Source organism: Scyliorhinus torazame, chromosome 23 (genome assembly GCF_047496885.1).
Source record: "Scyliorhinus torazame isolate Kashiwa2021f chromosome 23, sScyTor2.1, whole genome shotgun sequence".
Classification (NCBI taxonomy): domain Eukaryota; kingdom Metazoa; phylum Chordata; class Chondrichthyes; order Carcharhiniformes; family Scyliorhinidae; genus Scyliorhinus; species Scyliorhinus torazame.
Window position 1 is genome coordinate 25,332,943 of NC_092729.1, and position 13,074 is coordinate 25,346,016.

The 13,074-nt window shown below is 43.6% G+C and overlaps 1 protein-coding gene across 1 annotated transcript in view; it reads left to right on the forward strand.

The window, feature by feature from the left end:
- Positions 1-354: 354 nt before the first annotated feature.
- The window catches only part of LOC140399541 (uncharacterized), a 36,125-nt gene continuing 23,405 nt past the window's right edge, over positions 355-13,074 (forward strand). Inside the window, exon 1 of the mRNA XM_072489083.1 lies at positions 355-395. Within this exon, the coding sequence (XP_072345184.1) occupies positions 365-395 (31 nt within the window). The 5' untranslated portion in view covers positions 355-364. The remainder of the gene's footprint in view (positions 396-13,074) is intronic.

The following is a 13,074-nucleotide window of genomic DNA, read 5'->3' on the forward strand; positions in this document are numbered from 1 at the left end:
GATTGAAGTGAAGAAATGTCCCTCACAGAATCAGAATGCCTGACTATGATGAAGACCAATCTCCAACCAAACACAAATGTTTAAAGTTGTTACTTCTTCTACATTTAACTCCACAACCGAAACAACACATGATCATTGTGTAACTTACAAATGTTAACACTTTCGAACATGATATTATCTTATCAATTTTTCATCCTTTGTTGTGCAAGATTCAGCGCTGTTGCTTTAACTGTGACTTTAACTGTCACTTCCTCCTAGTAGATATAACCTCTCTCATTTAACATTTCCTGGTTTGAATTTTTGTGAAGTGGCACTTACCCGCCGTCCTTCCAACTCACATGTCCTCAGGTCCCTCAGAGTGAACATGGAGGGTGGTGTCCTCTTTCTATTCTTTGGTGAGTAGTGCAGCAATCTTTTATTGATCCGAGTGTGTTTTTGGCTTCTGCTTGGTGTGTGTACTAGCAGAGGCATAGTGGATCTGAGCCCCGAGGCGCAGGAACGCTGGTAGCGGAGAGTGTTAAATCAATACCAGTGGTGGAGATTGCATTAGTTTGTACTATCGGACCAGGAACTTAACTGTGTTGAATTCTGTGTGAGCAGCAATGAAAAAGTTAAGCTGGCTTTAGATTGGGGGAACGTCGAGCGATGCTGATGACAGCAGCAAGCCAAGAGAGTGTCTGCTACTTCGACTGACCTCCTGGCCCTGTTATACTGCATTGATCAGTGGATGTACCCTGAGGATATTATCAGTTGATTTACATAGTGTTTAATTAGCCTGTTACACCGCCAAATAACTGCTGAGCTCAAACACCAAGTGGGTCCTTTTCACCAATGTGTGAGGCAGAGCATCACTTGCCCAAGAATCGTGTTGAAGGGGTGTTGATTTATGATTCAAACATTAACGCTTCTATTTGTGACAGATTGTGTCTACTTGTCGAATTAATATGGCAGCACGGTAGCACAGTGGTTAGCACAGTTGCTTCACAGCTCCAGGATCCCAGGTTCGATTCCCGGCCTGTGTCACTGTCTGTTCGGAGTCTGCACGTTTTCCCCGTTTCGACGTGGGTTTCCTCCGGGTGCTCCGGTTTCCTCACACGGTCCAAAGATGCGCAGGTTAGGTGGATTGGCCATGCTAAATTGCCCTCAATGTCCAAAAAGGTTAGCTGGCGTTGATGGGCTACTGGGATAAGGTGAACGTATGGGCTTAAGTAGGGTGCTCTTTCCATGAGCCGCTGCTGCAGACTCGATGGGCAGAATGGTCGCCTTCTGCACTGTAAATTCTGTGAAATTCTCTGAAAATAAGCTGGTCTGCATCATGGCTTCTCAGAGGCCTTGAGTTGAATTAAAGCCTCTTCCATCAGTAGTTGGACAAACTGAAATTTTAGCAGAGATGGAATACTTGTGTGCTGTTTGGAGAATATAGTTATTTTCTTTTGTCTTGCCTTGTTCAAGGACAGAGTCGCTCAAGGGGGTATAATCCATTTATTCACAATTACACTGATATTTCACAGTAAAGGCGTAGATATTCTATCATCTGACAAATGTGTCTGAACCATTTATAGAATGATAAAGGAAATAGTCAGGGTCAAAGCTGTTGAAACCTTCAAGAACCATCAATAGATTATTTAGAAATAAACGTTGCCATTATTAGGATTAAAATGGCAGCAGGGCAAGTCTGGTGTACCGAGATCTTACCTTATATGAAGGTAGAATGGAGTCATTCGTCTATGATTTCATCAGAATTTTGCAGAAGCAAAAGTTAGATTCACGCTGAGTTGTCTTCTCAAAATTTGAATATTTTGAACTTCCCTGTCCCGATTGCTGGAGCTGAGCATATAACTGAGATGTAATCTCTAATGTGAACAAACACTGAAGCCTTGCAATCGGTGTTTCAGCTGACTGTTGTGCTCAGCATTTATCTCTCAGTCTCTTCACACCCTGCACTTACTTTTATCCTCCAATGTCCTTGTGCTACTTGTGGAATTGTTCCTCCCTCTTTGTCTGTTAGGGCCCATTCGTGGAATGTTAAGACCTTCATGCTATTGAATGACTAGATTTCATACTTTCTTGAGCAAATAGCAAATAAACGCGGTCCTTATACTGTAACAGTTACGGTGTTCAAGGCATTAATCCTTTTGAGCTTAGGTTGGAATCAAGTAAGCCAGATTCTTATGTAATAATATAATTGAATTTTGATTCTCCAGCACTGCGTCTCCCAATTCCCCTATTTCTGTCAATTGAGTTTCTGGCGCTAGCAATCAGCTCACAGCTTCGGCAGCTTTGAAGGAATCGTGGACCAAAAGCATTGACAGAGTCACTTAATTCTGCGCCATTCTGGAGAAGAAACATGCGGTGTAGTTGCCAGTGTTACCAAAGGTCGCAGTTTTTATCCCCCACAGGTCAACCAACCCACTCAGTGTCTGCTCAAACAGTTAAACATTGAGGAGGCGGGTGTTGCTTTTGTGAATACTAATCCTGCCAAGGTATTGATAAAGCTGGTGGGAATTTTTTTTATTCACAGTATTGTGACATTTTCTGCTGCATATATTTGGAGCTGTTCCTTTATCATTGAGTCAATTTCCTTTCTCACAGTTGCTCAGTTCCTCTTTCTTTGTCATGAATCTAATTTGAGTTGAAACCACAGTCTTCCTGTCTGTTGCTGAGTGCTTTTTCTCTTATTTATAACAATGGCAATTGTCAGCATGTTTGATGTGCTTTCTGGCTCTGTTACATCTCCTAATTTCAGGCGTTGTGTGATAATTTTCAGCGTATGTGTTGCGGTCTGCACAACTGAACTTTCCTCACTGATACTTCAGTCAGGGCTCAGCTGTATGAACTTGTCTTAAAACCTTCTCCTCATTCTCCATTCTACAAATGAGCAACAAACTGAGCAGTCTGTCTGCAGAGGGGGCGGAGTCAAATGTCCTTGATTAAAACAGCTATCAACACTCCTCAGAATATTTCTCCCCATCTACATCTTTCACAATATACATGATCACTTTTCACAGATACATCCATTCCATAATGGAACTCCGCCAGTTGTACTGTACAGTCTGTTTGGTAATCTGTGAAGAAATCTCCCATCTCTACAGTGTACATTTCTGCTCTCATCTATTTTTCGGTCGCGAAATCAATCAGTCGCATAATTATTTCTGAACAGTTGGAGCATGGGACCTCATTAACTAATATTTAATATTTGGGTTCATCTGTCAAAGTCCCAGTGTGGAGCTGCAGTTGATTGGAATACAGGAACATAGGAGCAGGAACAGGACATTCAACGCCTTGTTACTGCTCCTTCACTCAACAGGATCATAGCTGATCCTCCACAATAACAGCATGTTCGTTCACTATCTAGTTATCGGTTGATGTATTTCATACTCGAAAGTTAACGACATATATCTTCAACATGCCAAGGATTTAGCCCAGAATTATCTATCACAGAATTTACAGTGCAGAAGGAGGCCATTCGGCCTATCGAGTCTGCACCGGCTCTTGAAAAGAGCACCCTACCCAAGGTCAACACCTCCACGCTATCCCCATAACCCAGTAACCCCACCCAACACTAAGGGCACTTTATGGGCACTAAGGGTTATTTATCATGGCCAATCCACCTAACCTGCACATCTTTGGACTGTGGGAGGAATCCGGTGTACCTGAAGGAAACCCACGCACACACGGGGAGGATGTGCAGACTCCGCACAGATAGTGACCCAAGCCTGAATTGAACCTGGGACCCTGGAGCTGTGAAGCAATTGTGCTATCCACAATGCTACCGTGCTGTCTATCGGAGCGAACGCTAAAGAGTCAGCAGATTTTGAGTGACGAATGTCCTCCTGATCTATATCTAAAATGGTCTCCTTGTAATTTAGAGACAGTCTCCCCAGGCTGCCAGGAAACATGCATTCTCCATCCACCAGTCGAGTCTTAGAGAATAATGCTTGGTTCAGTCGCATCATCTGTCATTCGCAACTGTACACTAGAGAACACAAACACATTTTTATCAATGTCTCCTGAGGGGACAGCTACGCAATCCCTGGGATGGATACAGTGAAGCGAGTCCACTATTTCTGTGGCACATATATTTGTTCTTATGCCAGAAGGCCACAATTATAGGGAAAGCTGCGGATATTGTTTCACCATGGCTCTCTCTAAATGCAAGAAAACATTTATATTCCTGTCCGAAAACACTCTTGCAATTAATGACACGGTACATTTTGACATCCTAGTTGTTTGATGAATTTCCATGCCAGCTTTTCGTGAGATATGGACAATGACATCGAAGTTCCTGAGAATGAAATAACTGAGCATTTGGAAAGTGGGGAACGGATCGGTCCAAATCGGCATGGATTTACTGAAGGGAAATCATGCTTGACCAATCTTCTGGAATTATTCAGTATGTGACCAATTATCATTCAGAGTGGACAATGGTGAGCCAGTTGTTGCTGTGTATCTGGACTTTCAAATGGCTTTTGACAAGATCCCACAAAAGACATTACTGGACAATATTGTAGCTCATGGTATTGTGGGTAAAAGATTGAAGTGGATAAAGAACTGGTTGGCAGACAGGAAGCAGAGAGTGGGAATAAAGTGGCCATTTCAGAGTGGCAGGCAGCGGCAATTGATGTACCGCAGGGTTCAGTGCTGGGGTCCCAGCTATTCACAATATTCATCAGTGATTTGGACGAAGCAATTGCAAGCAGTATCTCAAAATTTACAAACGACACAAAGTTGGGTGGCAGTGTGTGCTGTGAGGAGGATGCAAAGAGGCGGCAGGGTGATTTGTACGGGCTGGTGGAATGGGCACATACCTGCCAATTGCAACACGATGTGGATAAATGTGAGGTATCCACTTTGGTGGCAAAGCAGGAAGGATGATTAATATGTGAACAGTGGCAGTTTAGGAAAAGGGGAAGTGCAACGAGATCTGGGTGTCATGGTTGACCACAGCAGACGGTGACGAAAACGAATGGCATGCTGGGCTTCATAGCGAGAACATTTGAGTATAAGAGTAGGGATGTCTTGCTGCAGTTATACAGGGCCTTCTTGCTGCAGTTATACAGGGCCTTGAAGAGGCCACATCTTGAGTACTGCGTGAAGATTTGGTCTCCTAGTTTGAGGAAGGACATTCTTCCTTTTGAGGGTGTCAAGAGAAGATTCAGCAAATTAATTCCAAGGATGGCAGGGCTGGTGTATGAAGAAAGACTGGATAAACTAGGCTTGTATTCAGTTGGAGTTTCGAAGAAAGCGAGGCGATCTCATAGAAACATATTAAATCCTGATGGAACTGGGCAGGCTGGATGCGGAAGAATGTTCCCGATGTTGGGTCGTCCAGAACAAGGGGCCACAGCCTAAGAATAAAGGGGGAAGCCATTCAGGACTGAGCTGAGAAAGAATGTCTTCTCAGAGAGCTGTAAACTTGTGGATTTCCAAACCACAGAAAGCTGTTGGGGCCAGTACGTTGGATATATTCAAGAGGGAGCTGCACTTGGCCCTTGCGGCTAAAGGGATCAAGGGGCACTGAGATCAATAGGGAGTGGGATACTGAATTTGAATGATCAGCCATGATCATATTGAATGGTGGTGCAGGCTCGATGGGCAGAATGCCCTACGGCTGCACCTATATTCTACGTTTCCATGTTAATATCAAATCTCTCACTATTTCGTAAAAACTCTGACTTTCTGCTTTTCCAACCAAAGCGGAAAACATCACATTTTTACCACATTACGGTTCTTCCGCCAGGTTGATGTCCACTCACCTGTCCTCTCAGAATCCCATGATGCCTCCTTCCATCGCCACTCAACTGACTTCTCCACCTGGCTGCGTGCTGACAGCATATTTGCAGCTGTTGCCTTTATACATGTCACCAAATTCCTTGATAGAAATTGTGAACAGCTGGAGCCCAATCACAGATCCTTGTGGTTCCCCTGTTTAAACCTTGCCCGAGAGCATGAAATGACTTCCTTTATTGTTCTATTCCTTCCGTATGTAAAAGACTTTTCAGTTCATGCCAGGATATCGTTACTGTTCACATGTACCCTACTTTTGCCCATTCATTTTGCATATCAGACAGTTCTGAATTCCGTCTGGAAACTCAATGCATCGTGCCAATTGCTCTCACAGGCATGTCCTGCCTGGGATTAGATTTCTAGTGATATCCATCACCCACCTCTTGAACCTAATCTCTCTCTCAGAGCTTGAAGCAGTTGAAGTTGTAACTTGTTACTCTGTTCAGGTACAGACAAATGTTGCATCGTGTCTGATCACACCCACCAACCTAACCCATTTAGTCTATGTACTGCCCACAAATGCATCCAGCCATGTTTAGGTTAGAAAGTGCTGGTGCAATATTAACTGTATTTATTTATTTATGTGACTGGAATTCAGATTACATCAATAAATAAAGACCTGCGAACTTGTCTGCTGCTTCTCTAACAGGTGTGAAAGACTTTGGAGGATAATATTGTTTAAAACTGAAGTCTTGCCAACAATATACCAACGATAGGTTCTAATTCTCTTGACCTGAAACAAACTTCCCACTCGGATGAGAGAGAGTCTTGTAGTATGTGTTAAATTACAACTGATCATATGTAAAGGGTTCTAAAACTGCAGACATGGATTGTCAGTTCGTGCATTCTCTATTAATTCACGACTCAGTACAATTGAAATTATTTGTATTTATAGTAGATAAAGAGGTCATTCGGATGAAGAGCTCAGGTGTTGTCATTGACACTCCACACCATCCTCCTCTTATACTGGTTCATACAACCTTACCAGTACTTCCTCTAACTCTTTTGTATCAGCCAAATGTTTACAACCAAATTTCCCTGAATGACATGAATGGTACCAGCATCAGCAAATCTGGAAAGTATCAACTTCTATATCCCGTCCACTCCCTGGTGGGGGCGGGGGGGCGGGGTGAGAAGCAGTTATCATTTCAGATCTAAATGATGACTCTACTGAACTGGCTCTGCTGACTCTGTGATGATTTTGAGCGGAGGGAAACCATGAAATGGAAATTAGACTGCTGTTCAGCCCATGGCCTGGACAGAGCAGATAATCTGGTTAGCCCTGGATGTCCTCTGTGACGGCCAATCAGCTCAGTGTGCCAAAGCTATAGAAAGGAAGCATTGACCAAGTGTGGTGATAACGCTGCTCAACCAGTGTTCAATGCAGCGAAGTGAACATGCGCGGAATGGGCGGGGAATTAGCAAAGAAAGAAACAGAGCTAGAAAGGCCTTTAGTTCAGTATTACAACTATGGTTCCCAGTACAGGCAATCAAGTTCAAACTGGCATCCATGATGTATATGGTTATGCGGTGGGACATTGACCAATGGCATGATTCAGTCATGAAGGAGGAGCTTCCGGAGATATGGGAAGTTCAGTTAAAGGGCAGCACTTGAAGACAATAATGGAACGTTCTGGAATGTCTAATTAGGTTATTCTGTTAGATCTGAGCCATGGTCCTTCCTGGAAACAGCTAAGTTCCTCTTTTCTCAACTGAAGTCTCTTCGAGGTCAAAACTTTTCTTTCCACTCTGACACTTAAGTGCTATTTCTGTTATCTTTAATACCGACCACATTCAAAACGTTGGCTTAATTTTTTAGTCTTTGTTGTAGGAGTACGTTCCTGGAAGACTCTGTATATGTTCGGAGCTGATGAATTTATCAGTTATACAATCAAACGCTCCTCTTGAGAAAACCAGGCGGCGTTTTACCTCTGACAACCTGTATTAACTTCACTTCCTCCTTCAGTCTGCTGGAGTTTAGCACACCATTGGTATAGAGGTCTGTAGAGTGGTAGGAGACTAATGAGAGGCAATGCTCTTTGTGCTCAGAATTTCCTTGACTTTTCTCACATACATACATACATTCATACATAGAAGTTGGGGGTAGGAGGAGGCCTTTAGGCCCTTCGAGCCTGCTCCGCCATTCATCACGATTATGGCTGATCATCCAACTCAATAGCCTAATACTGCTTTCTCCCCATAGCCTTTGATCCCATTCTCCAAATGTGCTATCTCCAGCCGCCTCTTGAATATATTCAATATTTTAGCATCAACTACTTCCTGCGGTAATGAATTCCACAGGCTCGCCACTCTTTGTGTGAAGAAATGTCTCCTTATCTCTGTCTGAAATGTTTTACCCTGAATCCTCAGGCTGTGACCACTGGTTCTGGACACACACATCATTGGTAACCTCTTCCATGCATCTACCCTGTCTAGTCCTGTTAGAATGTTTTACGTCTAAGGACACATGTAGCACAATGGATCGCACGGGGACTCTGGCTCTGAGGACCCGGGTTCGAATCCACGCCTTGGGTCACTGTCCGTGTGGAGTTTGCACATTCTCCCCATGCCTGCGGAGGTTCCGCCTGCACAACTCAAAGATGTGAAGGTTAGGTGGGTTGGCCCTTAATTGGAAAAATAATAATTGGATCGTAAAAATTGATATAAAAAAACAAAAATAATTTTATAAGTCTATATGAGATCCCCCCTCATTCTTCTGAACTCCAGAGAGAACAATCCCAACCTTGTCAATCTCTCCTAATATGTCCCGCCATCCCTGAAATATGTCTGGTAAACCTTCGCTGCGCTTCCTCGAGAGCAAGAACATCCTTCCTCAGAGAAGGAGACCAAAAGTGCACACAATACTCCAGGTGTGGCCTCACCCATGCCCTGTATAATTGCAACAACACTACCTGCCTCTATACTCGAAACCTCTTACAATGCAGACCAACATATAATTGGCCTTCTTTACCGTCTGCTGCACCTGCATGCTCACCTTCAGCGACTGGTGCACAAGGACACCCAAGTCCCGCTGCACACTCCCCTCTCCCAATATACAACTATTCACCTAGGAATTTGTCTTCCTGTTTTTGCTTCCACAATGAATAACCTCACACTTATCCAAATTATACTGCACCTGCCATTGATTTGCCCACTCACCCAACCTGTCCAGATCTTGCTGTAGGATCCCTGCATCCTCGTCACAGTTCACCCTCCCACCTAACTTGGTATCATCTGCAAACTTTGAGATGTTACATTTTGTTCCCTCATCCAAATTATTAATATATACCGTTAATAGCTGGGGCCCCAGCACCGATCCCTGTGGTACCCCACTGGTTACTGCCTGACAATTTGAAAAGGACCCATTAATCCCAACTCTTTGTTTACCCTCTGCCAACCCGTTTTCTATCCACCTCAATACACTTCCCCCAATCCCATGTGTTTTAATCTTGCACAAAATCGCTTTTGCGTGACTTTGTCAGACGCCTGCTGAAAGTCCAAATATACCACATCGACTGACTCCCCCTCGTCAACTGTACTGGTTGCCTGTTTAAAGAATTCGAACAGATTTGTCCAGCATGATTTTCCCTTCATAACTCCATGCTGACTCTGACTGATCCTACCAGTGATTTCTAAGTGTTCCGCTATAAAGTCCTTGATAATGGTTCAAGCATTTTCCCCACTACCGATGTTGGCTTACTGGTCTATAATTCCCTGCTTTCTCTCACCGTCCCTTTTTGAATATCGGAGTGACGTGAGCTACCCTCCAATCTGAAGGTACAGTTCCAGAGTCTATTGAATCCCGGAAGATGACCACCAATGCATCCAGTATTTCCAGAGCCACATCCGAAAGCACTCTGAGATGCAGATTCCTCGGCCCTGGGTATTTATCCACCATCAATCACATCGATTTCCTAGCACCATTACTCTACTAATGTTGATCCCCCTCAGTTCTTCCCTCTCACTAAACCTTTCATTCTCCAACATTTCTGGTGTTTGATTTGCGACCTCTTTTGTGAAGACAGAACCAAAGTGTGTACTCCGTTGCCCAGCCATTTCGTTCTCGCTTTTTGTGCATCCTATGTTTCTGTCTCTAGGCATAGACTGTGGCAATTGAGACTGTATATCACAGTCTCAATTGCCACAGTCCATGCCTCCATCTTTTCCATATTGCAACCAGGGCATTGAGATTCACATGATTTGTCTTTTCCTGGACACGAATGGATCGATAAAGATCTGTGACGTTTACACTCACACACTCCACGCAGCTGCACCACTTCGTCTTTACAAAGATTGCACTCAGTCAGCAAATGGAGCTTGTGTGTTATTTAAAACTACTTTAATTCGAGGACTTTCCTGAAGATAATGTGAGGTTATTGATCCTTGCCATGGAATATTAGTAGTTTACATATGTGGAGCACCCAGTATCACGAATATAATTATATTCACGGGAGTCCGTTACCAAGCATGATCTTGCCCTGCTGTGCTCTGAGGAGAATAACTGTAATTATAATTCGTCTCCATATAAAGTAAGTGTCATCCTCCCTGATACAATTGGATCAATCTCATTTCATCCCTAACAATTGTTGGATACCCTCCCTAAAGTACCTGTTCAAAATTGGAAATGATGACATGTTCAGGCATGACCGGTGACTTTTTTCAGAATCGTTTATTTCATAAAACCATGGAGGAAAGAAGTACTGCATGGGGCCTGTCTCGTCGATTTCGCAACTCAATGAAATTATATCCGATCTGGTCTGCTAATCAATAACTCCCACTTTTCTGGCTTATCCCCATAATCATTGATTCCATCACTGATTAAAAGTCTGTCTATTTCAGCCTCGTATTTGTCAACGGCCAAGATCTCCAGACATCTGAAATATGGAATTCCACAGGATCACTGCCACATTAGAGAATAAATCCCTCCTCACATATCTCTGAAAAGATCGGTCCTGAACCTGGGATTATGCCCTCTTGTCCGAGACTCTCTCACAAGGGGAAACAACCATTCCCATTTACCCTGTCAAGCCTTTCTTGACAATTCTATATTTCTCAATAATGTTCTCATCTGATCTTTCTATGTTTAGAGATCCTTTAATCTTTACTATTTCACAGAGTCTTCCGCATTACCAGTAGTTTGAGTATTTTGTATATGTGGACACTCTTCTCAATGTCAGATGTTAGACAATCAATCAGAAGTACAATGCTTACTGTACAACTACAGTAGTACAACGACTGCCTCCCTCCTTCCTGGAATATCGGTGTAATATTAGTAAGGTTTCAAGCGGCTCCATTCATTCAGGCTGACGGGGATTTGAGAAGGTTACGCCGAATGCATTTGTTATCGCTGTGGTTCACTTCCATTGAGACCCGCGGTTCAAGGCCTTAGATTTGACGGGACTTGTCAGTCTTCACTTCCATAAATGTGTCCCGTATGTGTTGTACCCTGTTTTTCTTGGTTTTAGCTCCCTCCCACTTTTTCGCCGACCAATCCCTGGATGGTTGTTCCCTAATTTACTTTAAACACAATGTTTCTCTCCGTATCATTCTCTCGCGTCTGTCTGTCCGTCTGTCTGACTCTCTCCATCTGTCCGCGTGAGGATCCCTGTATCCATCATCCTATGTGTGTTTCTCCCTGACGGTCACTCGGTCTCTCTCTCTCTCTCTCTGGCCGTATGGCTGTATCTGTCTGTCTGCCTCTCTGTTTGTTTGTGCAGCTCTCTCTGCCCGTCTGTCTATCTCTCTCTCCCTCATTCATAGTCTCTCTCTCTCTCTCTCTTTCTCTCACTGTCTCTCTCACCCTCTCTCTCTCCATCTCTCTCTGTCTGTGTGGCTGTATCTGTCCGTCTGCCTATATGTCTGTTCGTGTATCTTTCTCTGCCCGTCTGTCTATCTTTCTGTCCCTCAATCAGTTTCTCTCTCTCTCTCTTTCTCTCACTGTCTCTTTCACCCTCTCTTTCTCTCTCTCTTTCCGTGTGATTGCAAGAGGATTCAGTCTGTAAGTCCGCCACTATTGGTGATGCCCGGTACAGTAATTAATTATTTAATTTGTTCAAATTATTTAAACAAGATTCTCAGAATGTATCTTCACTCGCCTTATAAAAAACATCTTCCCCTGACCGATTGTTTTTCAGTGATGTGTTAATATGATGTTTATTTTGTCTGAGTTGATCTATTTCTGATCTGAGACCACAGGTTTCCGTTATAATATTTACCAACTCTGTTAAATTTAACCAGATACATTTTCATATGTTTAAGCTTTTGTTAATCTTAATCGAGGACTCTTTACGTTAATGCACCAAGTTTGAAATTGTGACAGTTACAAAACTACACTTGTAAACTGAATTGAAGCACGAAACGGATCGAATAATTTAAACTGCACTTCCTCCATTATTCTGCTTAATCTGCTAACACCATTGAGATAGAGATCTGTACAGAGGGAGGAGACTAATGTCCTTTTGTATACACTGTGCAGTAGCTGCTGCTTGTGGTCAACATTTATCCGGCAACCTTCACATGTTCAATAAAAAAACTCTATGGTGAATGCAGCCAGCCGTTTAATGATGGTGGATACAGATATAGGCAGGCATAAACTGACACAGAGACAGAGACACAGACTGGGACAGACAAACTGAGAGCGACAGACAGAGGCCCAGGTTAATACAGGTATACAGGCACAGACTGCTAAACAGAATGTGCCAAATGCATAGAGACAGCTGGACACACAGAGTGAGACAGAGACACAGATTAATACAGATATACAGACAGAGGCAGCTAAACAGAATGTGACAAATGCAGAGAGACAACAGGAAAATCGTGTGAGACAGAGGCACAGATTAATACAGATATAAAGACATGGGGAGCACGGTAGCATAGTGATTAGCTTAATTGCTTCACAGCTCCAGGGTCCAAGGTTCGATTCCCGGCTTGGGTCACTGTCTGTGCGGAGTCTGCACGTTCTCCCCGTGTGTGAGTGAGTTTCCTCCGCGTGCTCCGGTTTCCTCCCACCGTCCAATCATGTGCAGGTTAGGTGGATTGGCCATGCTAAATTGCCCTTAGTGTCCAAAATTGCCCTTAGTGTGAGGTGGGGTTACTGGATAAGGCGCAGGTGTGGGCTTGGGTAGGGTGCTCTTTCCAAGAGCTGGTGCAGACTCGATAGGCCGAATGGCCTTCTTCTGCACTGTGAACTCTATCTATAAACAGCTAGCTAAACAGAATGTGCCAAATGCAGAGAGACAGCCAGACAGAGACACAGATTAATACAGATATACAGACACAGACAGCGAA